The 15,062-nt window shown below is 39.8% G+C and overlaps 1 protein-coding gene across 1 annotated transcript in view; it reads left to right on the forward strand.

The window, feature by feature from the left end:
• cfap58 (cilia and flagella associated protein 58) overlaps positions 1 to 15,062 on the forward strand; it is a 99,346-nt gene that overhangs the window by 51,337 nt on the left and 32,947 nt on the right. Inside the window, exons 15-16 of the mRNA XM_016471516.1 lie at positions 10,515 to 10,626; positions 10,717 to 10,821. Of these exons, the coding sequence (XP_016327002.1) occupies positions 10,515 to 10,626; positions 10,717 to 10,821 (217 nt within the window). The remainder of the gene's footprint in view (positions 1 to 10,514; positions 10,627 to 10,716; positions 10,822 to 15,062) is intronic.

Raw genomic sequence — 15,062 nt, forward strand, 5'->3', positions numbered from 1 at the left:
AGTGAGCCAGTCACTACGTCCTCTAGGTTTTCTCGCCATGCTGCGGACGCAAGCTTCAGACGAAAAAATGAATGATGTGTGCTCCCGGCGCCTATTTATACTATAGTCGCACCGGTAGTGACGTCATGGCTGTCGCCGGCCAACGAGTTGGTGTTTTTTCAATGTATGCTTCAGACACGGGTCACGACGAGGCGTTCCCCATAGCGACCCCTAGAGGACGCAGTGTCTCGTTCCCTACTCAGGGAACCATGGTTACACAAGTAACCTGAGACCTTTGGCTAACTGTGCCTGAATCACAGGGTTACCCTTACGTGCACTTCACGTCAATTAAAACAGCGTTAGTACGTGTTCTACTGCTCTCAGACTTCTTTCCCTCGCTCCATTCCCTCTTTTTTATTGCATTAGAGGAACATTATATAATTGCTTCTCTGAAATAAGGACAGAAATAGAAAGAAAAACAGAATGAGAGAGAGAGAGGTTACGACAGATAGACCTTACCTTTGACATTTTAGCTCACTGCTGCACATTTTCCGGACAGAGGCCTTGGACTCTATCACAGCTCATTGTTTTATATGTGTACTGCTGTAGGCACATTTCTGTAACTGCTCTATTTTTTCTCTCTCTTTTCCTCCATATCTGTCTCACACCGGTGCCCAGTAGCACTTGTCTTCCATTCTTTCTACCTTTATTACTCTATTTCTTCTCTTAAGCGTGAACATTTGTAGTTTAGCGGTCGGTATATCATTGAAATATGTAACTTTCTACAAATTAAAAATGGTGACGATTTTTTTTGTGTGCGTGTTGATCATGGTAAATGTGAACTGTGATCAAGTATGGTACATTATACTCTTTCATACTGCTCGAAAGTGCATTTAGTCTACATCGCACACTAGGGTTGCATGGCATGGTGCTAAAAAATGACAAAAGTTTCAAAAATCTGTCGACAAGACTTCCATCTTTTATTCACCTCTGGTTGAGCTAGGTGAAGCATACGGAACCATATGTTCCTCCCATCCTCTTGCTCATTAGAAAACGGAAAAGCAGTTGAGTGGCATCCTGACAGATGAATTCCCAGTAATCCGCTTCCATTAAGATCAGCATGAATATTTCATAAGAATTAAATAAATGTTCCTTAAGCATTGTCTAACTGCTAGCTGCGCTACCTTGAGCCTTACTTGTAACATGGCATTATAGGCCGCTTTCTTTAATCAAACCGAAGATACAATCCCTCAGATAATAGAGGTTTTAATGCATGCAGTCTTTACACATGTTCTTGGCAGCTGGTAAAACTCGAAATCAAATGAGGGAGAGAAAAATGCCAACTTTCTTTTAGTTAAAAAAAAAAATGGTATAAGCAAGAAATAATCAGTCAGCCTGTCATTATTGCAAAATAAATCCCTAAGCAGAGGGGTCTTACATCATCCTGAAGTTGTTTTACAATAATAACTGACTGAAGATGGAAAATGAAGTATTCCAGAATTATTATTATTATTATTATTATTATTAAAATCTGCTGTTTCCAAACCAGGGTTATTATAGTTCTGTCATGACAACTCTTGTAAGATTTTAGCATGGTAATGGATATGACAATGTTAATGTATTTGGTCTTGGCGGAATAGATCTGCTATGTTGCTGAATTGCTGCTGCTGTTGGTTGTTGCTGTTGTTGTAGATTATTGCTGCTGCAAAGCAAGTACATGAACTTGCTACTGCCAATACATACGCTGATATGGTGCTGTGAGTATTTAAGATATACTGCTGCTGAAAAAATAGCATTTAAAATAACCCATAGCAGATCTATACAGGTGGAGCTGGGGAAGGTGGAGGATTTCAGAGGAACCCTGAAAGCGCGCTGCGAAATGCTCTAGTGAATGCTAACCAGCCATTTAAATGTAAAGCAGCAAGCTAATTGGCTGTGTATGCAACATGAATCAATCAGCTTATGCCAACTAGTTTGATGCTGTGAATTTCATCAGTTTGCGTTCACATTCTGTTTTTGGCTGCTTAGAGCCTGGGGCTGTCACAGAGACAGGTGGGGTATCTCAAGGCACCTATATCAGTGATATATGTCAGGTGATGGAGACATTATGTGTGGCATTTGTAAGAATCACTTGCTGCAGCTTTAGGGTGGTATATGTGGAAGTGCTATGGCCTATAGGAGGTGGCTGCTAATGTTTCTTATTGGGAAGACGCTGGTGTTAATGTTGCTGATGATAATTAGGCCTGTACACATTAACAAGGCCAGTTCATGACACCATTGCCTTTTGTTTTACCATTTTCTGCTATTGCCTGCAAATATGTGTAGTTTCAGTGGGAAGACTGCGTTCTGCAACACGGGAAAATGTGTGTGTGGGCGAGAGTCCTGAACTCTATAAGCGTGTTGATTAAAGTTTAAGTCCCTGATATCAACCCTGCCTTCCTGAATAAATCAATCTATATACCCCAACCCACTCGTTTTCTCGCCTTCCGTATCTCCATGCAGATCTCAGTCGAAGCAACAGCAAAAAGGAGGAATACAAACTAAAACACTGACTAAGAGAAACATATGGATAAAATGCATGTGGGTTTCTTTTTTCCATCCTAAATCAGTTATTTATTTGTCATAGTGGAATTAATTTGTTGACTGCGAAAGATGGATGGCTTGCTTTCGTTTAGTGGACAGTGATGTATTTATGCAAAACACAATTGAGAAGAGAGAATAGTGAGAGCAGAAAACAAAAGCTTTGCCAAAAACACAATTAAAATGCATAAATTAACAAAAGGCAAGCAAATGGAAAGGCTGCTTTTATTTTTCCCAATCTGGACAGGAAATCCTTTCAGGGTTCTATTGTCTGCTGTAAGGTGTAGTAAAATGACCAATGACTAATATTAATATGGTCTCCCTGGAGCACTGATGTCAGTAATTACTGTATGCTCTTGTGTCACATTTTATGTTATTCTGTTTCTTATATGTAGTATATTCTTTTCAAAGTGTAGAAATATCATGCATTTATGTGCACACAATACCAAGTAGCTTTTGTTAGGAACAGAACAAACTGAGTGCCACTAAAAGTATTTTATTAAAGCTCCAGGAAAGATTTCCCACATACAAACTTATGTTGAGAACTGGAGTAATCGAAATGCAGTGTGAAGAAGTCTTGGTGTTTCAGGGTCGGATTAGACATGTCTTGAGCAAAGTGATCAAAGAATACTTCCTCTCACCTAATAAAAGTTTGGACGAAGTAAATGGAAGTGGCACTGGCACTTGTGGCTTTCCAATTGATTCATGTTTTGATGTTTTTAAAAGTTGTTTTCTTCATTTGGTTGATCTTAATAGTGCTGTAATAGTAGAATTACTACATGTATGATAAAATACGTATACATGTATTTTTGTGTGTATTCACATTCCATTCCAGATTGTCTGTTGGGATTTCCAGTGACTCTGTCTGAACATTACATCTGCACACCAGTATCTGGCGACATGTCTATTGCTGTGTCTAATTTAGAAGGCTGCACCCCCGTAGGCCACATTTGTCAGCCGCATACATCATTGAGGCTGTCTCAATTCAGAAAAGTAAACATTAGATTCCAAAGAAGGTAAGAAATTACAGTAATTAGGCTTCAAAAGGAATAATGGTTACTTTTCTGAAAGGAGATGTGCGAAACGCACAGTATATGGCCGACAAATGCAACCTACATAGGGCGTAAACCTTAAAAATGAAACACAGCTTATATAAAGTTACTGAATCATTAATTTAAATGATTTGTTCAAAAAAAATTGTTCAGCAACAAATTGAATAACTTAAATCACCAAATGATTTGTTCAGTACCGCTGATTCATCCAGGAATGAAGCATTTGATTGTGGTTATGAGTGAGTCATTGATTCAATTTGCTTATCCATTCAAAACAATTCATTTATGAATGAAACACCACCGACCGTGTGTTGCTCTGAGATGTGCAGTGCTTCTGTTGTGGATTTGTTTGGAACTATTTCCTTTGGTGGAACAAGGTACATGTAATACGTAATGTGTAATATGTAATATTTTCTTTATAAAGACAGTGTTCCTGTACACCAACAAAAACAGAGAACAGCAACTGTTTATGTGTGTACATCGTTGTCTGACAATGTTGCAACAGGTTTACAAGAGGATTCCTCTTCACATCAAAGCGCCTGAGGTCTTGTTTGTTTGCTTTTCCATCAATCCTTAATGAAGGAAGACACTTATTAGAGACTCAGGTTAGGGCCTAAACATGAACACTTGATGTGTAATAGAGAGCTTACAGTCACCACGCACCACACGGGAAAGAATAGAGTTATGTTATTAAGCATAAGCACATCTAATATTTACTAGATAAAATAATCCTTTACACTATACAGTTTTTATTGATAATTCTACATATTTAATGAAATCTATATTGTAATTAGCATTTCTATTTAGTATAAGGACCGATTCTCACTATTAACTAGTTGCTTATTAGCATGCCTATTAAATTATTGGCTGTTTATTAGTGTCAAGGTTCACACGAGGAGCACGGGAACGAAGGAGCAAGGAGTCATGCAAATTCCAACAGTTTTTAATGAAAGCACAGCTGGGAACACAGGGAACACGGGAAGCATGGAGTGACGTTCAAACAAAATGACATAAACACGACGTCAAACACAGGGAAACACAGGGTTTAAATGCACAGTAACTGATGGGACACACCTGGGATCAAATGAGCTAAACGGGAAACACCTGAAACAAATGAACATAAGGACAGGAACGGGAAGGACCAAATAAGGGCATAAAATAAACATGGAGCACGTGGGGGGAGGAAAACACACACAAAACACAGAACAAAGAACAAAGTCTGACATTACTCCCCCCTCCTGGAATGCGCATCCTGGTGCCTCAAAATATACAACGGGGAGGGGGGGTGGCCGCTCTGGAGGTCCCTCAGGACACCGTTCCAGGACCCATTGCGGATCAGGCAGTTCAGGGCGCCATGGCGGAGCAGGCAGCTTGGGGAGCCATGGCGGAGCATACCGTCCAGGGAGCCCTGGCAGCACAGGGAGTTCGGGGAGCCATGGCGGAGCAGGGAACTTGGGAGGCCATGGCGGATCAGACAGTCCAGGAGGCCATGGCAGAGCAGCCTCCGAGGCCACGGCCCCAGCCCCCGCCCAAAAAAAATACTTGGAGAGATTTACAGGCCTCTTGGCAGAAACAGGGTTCTGAGGGTTCTCGGGTTCTCGGGGTGCAGGCCACGGCCCCAGCCCCCGCCTCTACCGCTCGAGCCCTACTACCCCCCCAAAAAAAAAAAAATACTTGGAGAGCATAACGGGCTCCGAGGCCCTCTTGGGGCTGAACTCGGGACTGGAGGCCTCTCTGGGCTTAACTGGGGATCAGGAGCCCTCCCTGGGCTTAACTGGGGATCAAGAGCCGACACTGGAGCGAGCTCTGGGGCTGAAACCGATTTAGAGGCGAGGATGAGGGCTGCTAGCAGTCTTTTCCTCTTCATCCCCCTCTTATGGTTGGGGGTGATTTGGGCGGCCGGCGGGCTTGACTGGGGAACGGTTGACGGACTTGACGGCGAGCTGGTTCTGGATCGGGGCCGGACACTCTCCAGACACCGGAGGATCCCTTCCCTCCAGCTCAGTCCTGTGGTGTCTGGGAGGTCCACGGGGCGATAGTAATTGGCCCCGATCCAGAACAGAGAGTTAAGCGATGCGTCATCCAGCGCCGTACACATGGCGAGCCCGCACATACTCCACCAATGGGAGATCTCTGCGGGCTAGGGCTGAAAATCATGCGGCGGTTTCCATAGCCGCGGAGGAAAAAAAAGACTTTCAAAAAACCGAAAACAAAAACGGGGAGAAGGGGCGCCGCTTACTTTTTGTTGGGTCTGCTGTTCTGTCACGGTTCACACGAGGAGCACGGGAATGAAGGAGCGAGGAGTCATGCAAATTCCAACAGTCTTTAATGAAAGCACAGCTGGGAACATGGGAAGCATGGAGTGACGTTCAAACAAAATTACATATAACAGTGGACGCCAAACACAGGGAAACACAGGGTTTAAATGCACAGTAACTTATGGGATACACCTGGGATCAAATGAACTAAACGGGGAACACCTGGAACAAATGAACATAAGGACAGAAACAGGAAGGACCAAATAAGGGCATAAAATAAACATGGAGCACATGGGGGGGAGGAAAACACACTCAAAACACGGAACAAAGTCTGACATTTAGTACTTCTAAAACACATATTCTGCATGATCATATTCTACATCCCTAATCCTACCCAATACCTAAACCTAACAACTACCTTACTAACTATTAATAAGCAGCAAAGTAGGAGTTTATTGAGGCAAAATTCATAATTAAGAGAATTGGAACTTAAAATAAAGTGTGACCCAGCTCAACACTTTTGAATGTATTTTTTTTCACAGAGCTTGTTGATTTTTTTTAGCAATATTTTTTTTTACTTCATTTGGCTAAAAGTGCCTTATGTGGCAGCATAATAAAGTTTCTTTCCATCTAAAACAGGCTTTTGCGTCAGGAGCACGGCTGTGATGCCTTAAAATACAGCCTTTGTATAGCTCAGTAGGTTTTGGAACTGAGACAGTTATAAATATTAAAGATGACAAGCAACCCGAAACAAGAGCTAATGCCAATTTTTCTCCCTCAAACATAGCAAACACTAACAACATTGATTTTGTCTGAATCATCAATGACGAAAAAAGACCTTGTAAGTCTTGAGAAATCAATCCAAGCCATTTAGAAGTAATTCTGTTTTTTAGCACAACGACATTTGCAAAAACCTCTCCAGTTTACTCACATTGCTAGACAAATGATAGTACACTGACGATTTTGGTAATAGAGTTTTTTCCCCCAAAGAAAATTACTTATTGATCAATTTAGCATGCTAATTGCTAACACCCTCATAAACTCAACCTGCATTGCGCTCAGGTAAATGAGCTGTGTGCTATGATCATCCATCTCTCTCCATTGCTTCACAGAAAAAGTTCTAGGACATACTGTTTAAACAGAGCTTCATATCATTTCAGTTGAGCATTCAACTGGTTACAGTATGGCTCTCTGTCATCTCTAGTATACAAGGGTTAAAAGACCCTCTTAAAAACCTTCCTTCTTCTTTTTAAAGTCCCCATGAAATCAAAATTAAATTTTTTTGGGTGTTAGTATCAATATGTTAGTCTTAAGGTTATCTATAAGGCAGTGTGCTCCAAAACAGTGACAAAATTCGCATTTAGAAGATATAAGCATTCAAAGCTTGCAGTTCGTCACTTCCGCCAAAAAGGCTTAACAATTTTTTTGACGTCACATCGTACTTCAGCTTCTCATCAAACTTTCTGTCCAATCAAATGCTCTCTAGAATCCGAAGCACCCGCTCCCTACACTATAAAATAGACGCTGAAGCCGCGGCTGAAATTGGCCACTTGTCCACAGAATTTGTATTTTCTGTACAGTGAATGGCACATAGTGCACTATATAGGGGACAGGGAATGATTCAAACAGTGTAAATATGCTTTCCATTGAGGAAAAAAAGAAGTCTGGTTTCGCGCTGTGTCATGCTAACCACCGCACCGCACACACACTCTGCTCCGGTCCAGAGACACGATAGCACTGAGCGGATCACATGCGCGAGTTGGCGCAGACCACAAAATGTATCGGAGCTATTTGAATTCTACACAGAATGCTATATTTTATAGCAATATGGATGAGATTGTGGCTGGCATACCCTGTCAAATGCAGCTTACGGAGCTCAACGGCTCTGAACGGCTCTAGCCCAAGCTGTGATATAAACGAACGTTATTGACTATTTTAAAAAGGGGCGGGGCTGCTTGATATGTCCCGCCCTGTCTTCCTGTTTCAGTTAAAATGCCGTCAACACATAGAGTAATGCTGCGTGTTTCTAAGCATTTCAGGGGACCTTTAACACAATTTTTTTGTGTCGCATCACATCACTCCGCATCCAGTGTTGCCAGAATTACTTGCTGCATCCAAAATTGCATACTGTATAGTACACGCAGGTACTCCATTCGGTTTGAAATTTGCTTTGCAATGGTTAAAAAAGTTTGTTCTATATAGTATGATTGTGTGATGTATGAATGAAATTCGGATGTACAGTACTACATCTGTCATGTTTTACTATCATGGGACCTACCAACATCAATTGCATCGCTTCACAACCATTGACAAATTTTCTACCGTGGCCTCATGGGATAGTAAAAAGGTCTATCACAGGGCTGTCCAAACTCGGTCCTGGAGGGCCGGTGTCCTGCAGAGTTTAGCTCCAACTTGCCTTAAACACACCTGAACCAGCTAATCAAGCTCTTACTAGGCATAGAAACTTCCAGTCAGGTGTGTTGAGGCAAGTTGGAGCTAAACTCTGCAGGACACTGGCCCTCCAGGACCGAGTTTGGACAGCCCTGGTCTATCAGATGTGCCCTTCAGAATCTTGCTGGAAGTTGTAAGTCAATGGTTACTTTTTGTGTACTGTTTTATGACTATGAATTAGTGACTAGAATTAGTAGAATTAGTAGTCATATGACAATTACATACTACCTGATTCACATACTTTGTTCGCTTACTATGTAGTATGGAAGTAGGCATATTTGGAGAGACTGATTATATAATGGGTTTTTGTGCTTTTGTTGTGTTGTGCCAGTCATGTCTGGTGTAGACAGGGTGTTATTTTATCTACCTTTCATTCACTTTTCTGTTCCTCTGTTCCATGAAGATTTGTGTGTGTGTGTGTGTGTGTGTGTGTGTGTGTGTCCTTAGAGACGATTTTGCCATTTATTTATTTTCAATGTATCTCAAGAGGCTTTTTTATTGTGGCTGAAATGGCGTCATTTGCTTTTTCCAGACTCTGGCAAGCCACTAGTGCTTATAGGTTGGCTGATGGAGCTTTCAAGTTGTTTATTTGTGGAGTTGAATCACTGTAGCAGGTCAAAGGAAGACACTGGCTGTAGCTAGACTTACCATAAGTGACACTGTTGTAGGGGTGGAGTACACACAGAATACGCTGTTGTGCAAAATAACAGGTGGGTGCAATCTAACAGAACACAACAGAGCACTGGGATCTTTTCTCCAGTTGTCCATAATTACCACAACACATCAAACATTGTAACAGACAAATGTTACAAACTACAGTAAACCCTTGAAACGATAGTCCCACCCCCCAGATTTTTCTGATTTGTTCAGTGAAGGAATAGTTCACCCAAAAATTTTAATTTGCTGAAAATTTACAACTAAGATGTAGATGAGTTTGTTTTTCATCGGAACAGATTTGGAGAAATTTAGCATTACATCTCTTGCTCACCAGTGGATCCTCTGCAGTGAATGGGTGCCGTCAGAATGAGAGTCCAAACAGCTGATAAAAACATCACAATAATCCACAAGTAATTGACATGACTCCAGTTCATCAATTACTGTCTTGTGAAGAGAAATATCCATCATTAAGGCATTTTAACTTGAAAACGTTGCAATATGAGTCCATAATCCATAATAACGCTTCCTCCAGTGAAAAAAGTCAATTCCCTGTTTTCCTCTTACATCAAAATCCACCGACATGTTTGTTTCACAATAATTGATGGACTGAATCATGTGGATTACTTGTGGATTATTGTGATGTTTCTATCAGTTTTATCTGTGTAGACTCTCATTCTGACGGCACCCATTCGATACAAAGGATCCAGTGATAAGGCAGTGATGTCATGTTCCGATGAAGTAACAAACTCAGCTACATCTTAGATGGCTTCAGTGTGAATAAATGTTCAGCAATTTTCATTTTTGGATGAAATATTCATTTAAAGTAATGCTAGCTAAGCAGAAGTTTATTACTTTTCTAAGCAATCAGGCATACAGATGGCAAAAATGATTAAAAGATATTAAAAGATTCCACTTACTTTGAGAAGCCATATCTTGAGACAAAAATATCATAAGCAACCACTTGTAACACCCTAACTGCACAGCAATTGTGGAGGCAAAATTGTAATGCTAAAATACAGAATTTCTTCAAAACGTAAAAAATCTAGTTTGAAACCAAAATTGATGCACAACTAATCTGAAAAATGATGAGACTATGCAGAGAATATGTACACAGACCAACCCTAAAATAGCTGCGAATACTAGAATGTATCGTGTGTACGCCTATAGAAACACATACATGTCTACAAGTGTCTTTTCAAACAAGCTTGCTGCAGAGAGGGAAAGGTCAGCTAGGATTATGTTGTGAGCCATAACCTGTCGATATGAGATCCAAGAGATTTGTTTCTCCCTCTCGCTTCCATTCACCCTCTTGTTTGCATTTCCCTGTTTGTGCCTGTTGTGGTGCATAAGTAAATAAGTGAAGTGCAGGCTTTTAGAACCTCTCACGCGAACTAATTTTCAAAGTGGTGTTGCATCCTGCCAGAATGCAGGGACTTTAAATGACTGACTATAAATTAGTAGATTATTGTTGCTTTTATTGTGGCCTGGAAACCAGAATCAGAGTTACTCTACTGGTGTTTCTTTGTTCTGATGGCAGACATGAAGTGTTTCATATGCAGAGGGAGCTGCTGAAAGAGAGGACAAGATGCCGAGCTCTAGAGGATGAGCTTGGCAATCCCTTGAATGTACACCGCTGGAGAAAACTAGAGGTATGGGCTTGCATTGGCTTGTTACGGAAACAGTTATATAAATAATACAGTCTTCCAAAATAGTTTGATTTTGCTTTTCTTTCTTTGTAGGCGAGTGATCCAAGCAGCTTTGAACTGATTCAGAAGATTCATTCTCTTCAGCGGAGGCTGATAGCTAAGACTCAGGAGGTTGTGGAGAAAGAGCTTATGCTACAGGTGAGAAGATTCTCTAATTGGTCATGGAACAGTCCTAGTGCCCCTTCTGCCTCGCCAATCATTGTCCCACTACAGATTCATATCATTAGTTGAAGCGGAAAGTCAGACTGCACATAGAAAATAGAGAAATTAAAATGATATACACACACATTTGGGGTGAAGAGATTGGTTTATTTATTTATGCATTTATGTTTCTCAAAAGTGACAGTAAAGATATATAATATATAATGCTGCAAATAAATGCTGTTATTTTATGAATAAAAGAAACCTTAAAAATAAAGGAATCCTACAAAAATACTACTAATAATCATGGTTTCCACAAAAAATATTAACCAGCACTGTTTTCAACTTTGACAATGAAAAAAAAAAAGGCTGAAAATTCAGCTTTGTCATCACAGGTATAAATTAAGATAGAAAACAGTTTACATTTATTATATTAAAATTATAATAATAATTCACAACATTACTTTTTCTTGATTTCTTAAAGAAATCTTAGAGATAACTATATAACTACATATTAGTTAAATTAGTTAAAAAGAGATTAGTTATATTTGAAAGTTATCTAATTGATATTGATTTTCTCTGTTCTTCATTTGCAAATGATGCTTTAAGGCAATTTAAAGTTATCTAAAAGTAATACAGATTGTGCTACTTTTAGATTGTAATATTTGGTTATTAGCTTACTGAATAACTTTTTTTTCTGTGCCTGTAGCACTTATGCACAAAGCGCCACAGATTTCCACATAATCAGAATGTCCACCGTTTTACTCTTCCTCTGTGCCTTGCTTGTTCCATTATTACATATTTGGACTAATTTGATTATGCTTCCAGCTCCTAATAGCAGTAAAGTACTCTCTACTTTTACCATATTAAAATCCATCCCACAGAATTCTGCAGATTCTGTCTGGACTGATAATTAGTGATTTTTACTGGAGTCCATTTTTAAAGTACTGTATCCTGATAGAGACATATTTTAATATCCTCCATGCCATTCAGTTCAATAATATACAACAAGCAGAGTCTATCATTTATACGTTTAGCCATACATTACTTGCATTATAGTCTAGAACTAGTCATTTTCCCCTCTTTGTCCTTGTGTATGGTCTAGTATTCAGAGAGCCCTCCAGTGTCTTTAATGAAGTGATCCATGCTGTTCATTGCTCAGACTAGAAACAAATGTGATTTCTCAGATGTTGCAGGTGCTCGAGTGGAGCTTCTTGAGGGAGCAATGTTTGTTTACATAAATGCACTTGGAAGCTCTGATTAGGTTATGAATGGAGAGATGGAGGGAGGTGCTGTTGGCGTGACTAGGGTAACTTTTATGCTTTCTTCGTTATGTATTTGAGATTTTTAATTGGGTTTGTTAGTTTGAAGACTATAATGGTGGCTCCAAAGCAACTAATCAGAAACGTTATAGAACTGAGAGAGGGAAAAAATAAGACGGAAAAGTTCGCAGTTTGTCTGGAAGAGACAGACAAAATGTTCTAGGAGTAACTGTCCACTTTACTTTCACCATTACGAGATGGGTAGACATGGGCTGTGCTGTTCAGTTTGATGGTGTTAAGAGTTTTTTCTCACTTCGGATCTTGAGCTCAGATGCAGTGGGAATGATAAAATGGGCTTTCAAAATGCCATTAACATCAGACAGACAGCCAGTTTAAACAGGTTCCTTTCACTGCCTGTATCAAATGAAGCTTAACAGACTGGATCGCAATCTTAGGACATGAGCAGCCGTTTTCAGGGATCAGATCATACCAAAACGTGTTTGATTTCTTTCAGGTCATCACTAGATTCACCTTTTCTTCCTAAACTCAATTCAGAACACACTATTGATATTTACACAAGCTGTGGTGGAGAGTATAATAGTGTCCCACATTATTTCTATTGGACAAACCTTTTAGGCTATACCAGAGCCGTGTAGTCTTTCAATTTATACAGTAAAGATATGTATTTAATAAGATTAACATCTTTGCCCATTGCGTTGTTGCTCATAGTTTTTTTTTTTTTCTCAGCATTTTGCAATTTTTTTCCCCCAGGTAAATGTCTCTTAAATTAGTTTTTCTGGTAATATAATTTTATAATGGAGAAAACAAACTTGTATTAAGTTAAAAAAATGCCAAATAAACCACATTTCTTTTTGGGGAATTACTTAAAAAAAAATGTTTAATTAATTCCTGTGATGGCAAAGCTGAATTCAGTGTCTTCAGTGTTACATGATCCTTCAGAAATCATTCTGATACGCTGACTTCCTGCTCAAGAAACATTTCTTATCATTATTATTTTCAGTGTTGAAAATGGTTGTGCTGCCTAATGTTTTGTGATATATTTTTTCATATTTTCATGATTCCTTGATAAATAGTATATTGAAATAGAAATCTTTTGTAACATTATAAATGTCTTTACTGTCACTTTTGAACAATTTAATTCATCCTTGCTGCGTAAAAGAATTTATTACTTCTGAACGATGTAAGAGAAGTCTTTAAAATATTCTAGTCTCTATGTGCTTCTGTATGGTTTGGAAATATTTGTTGTCTTTATATACTTTGTGCAATTCTGTTTGATGCAGCTATGAACTTCTTTTAGAATGCATAAATGAATCAGCATTGTGCGATTTCTCACAACTTCAGTTCCAATCTGAAAATCAATGAATATGCCAATGGACTGCAGATGAAATGAACCCGTCTTCGAAGGAATATTGGGATGCAGTGCTAATTAGATTAAAGCTGACTGCCTTACAACACCCCTATAACTCATTGTGTAATTATGAAGTCACTCGGCTCGAGCGCTGTGTGAGTCTTGAGCTGCCTTTGATGCCTTTTAAAACAGCCCCACCACAGTTGTTAGACCGCAGGGCATTGTTGTATTGTTTTGTAGCTGTTTGCAGTGAAAATTGGGACAGCGTGTGCAATATAGCACCGTTTAGGACACAATAGCAAAAAGCCATTGCAGTCAAGACAATGCTGCACTTCTGTAGACGGAGGACAGTGGTGATTCAGAAATGATGCGAGACAGGCTCCATTTTGAATATAATACCCATTATAGATCTTGAAGTATTCACAATGCAGCACTTTATGGCAAACAAAGAGCAGGCGCTGTTTTTCACACAGATGCAGACTCTAATTGTCGCATTATTTGCATTGAGGCAGTGCGATAATAAAAGAGGCACAGAACATATCATGTCAGTTAATATTCGTGCAGGCAAATCTGGACAGGCGATTAGCGGTTAACTATTTATTCATGCATGGTGGCCGTAAGATATGGCTCAGTGACTCACCGAATTACAAACTGAGGTATGACAGGAAGGTCTGTTTTACCTGCAACAAACAGCGGAGTTTATTATGCCCTACAGTTAATGCAATGTAACACTGTAATACCGATAGGTCGTAAGGTCTGTGATAGGTTTGCATCGGGTGCCGCAGGGTTAGATTGAGTTTTCCGAGCTGAAGTTTTCATTTGGGTAAAAGAGAAAGGAAGGTGATATTGTATCGCAGGAGATCCAGCACTCATAGAAAGCTTGTGACCTCTTATTTCCAAAGCTAATGCATGAACACTTCCTGTCTTTCAAACGCTATACTCCAGTCCTAACTCTCTCGCTGCTTACACACACAAACCTGTTTAGTACACACTACTATGAGTTATTTTAAAGGGGTCATATCGTATCATATGATACGATTTCAAGTTTTCCTTTCTCTTTGGAGTGTTGCAAGCTGTTCGTGAATAGATAAAATCCCTAAAGTTGCAAAGACTAAAGTCTCAAACCCAAAGAGATATTCTTTATAAAAGTTAAGACTGGTCCACGCCCTCCTAAAACGCCTCATTTAAACACGCCCCCACGTCTACGTCACGATGTGGGAAGATTTGCATAATGCCACCCAAATGTTCACGCAAAGAAAGAAGGCATAACTTTATTGTTGCCGCCACTGTCGCCGCCATGTTGTGAAGACGCTGTGAGTTTCATTGTGAAAGCGAAAACATTTTGTTTGGCCTTCCAAAAGAGGACACGACTAGAAATCACTGGTTAAGTTGTATTTACAACACTGTTCCAGAACAGTTCAACCCAAATATTCAGATGTGTCCAGCGCATTTTATGGAGGACTGTTTCCTGATCCTGGGAGAGTAGACTACAATGCTGGTGTTCTGACTCACAGACTGTAAGTACGTTTTTATATTTAAAGAATTTGCCACTGAAGATTCAAACGCGAGTTTTGAGCAGTGTAGAGTAGCACTTGTTTGTCATTTCT

This window comes from Sinocyclocheilus anshuiensis, unplaced genomic scaffold (genome assembly GCF_001515605.1).
Source record: "Sinocyclocheilus anshuiensis isolate Anshui unplaced genomic scaffold, SAMN03320099.WGS_v1.1 scaffold2166, whole genome shotgun sequence".
Classification (NCBI taxonomy): Eukaryota; Metazoa; Chordata; class Actinopteri; order Cypriniformes; family Cyprinidae; genus Sinocyclocheilus; species Sinocyclocheilus anshuiensis.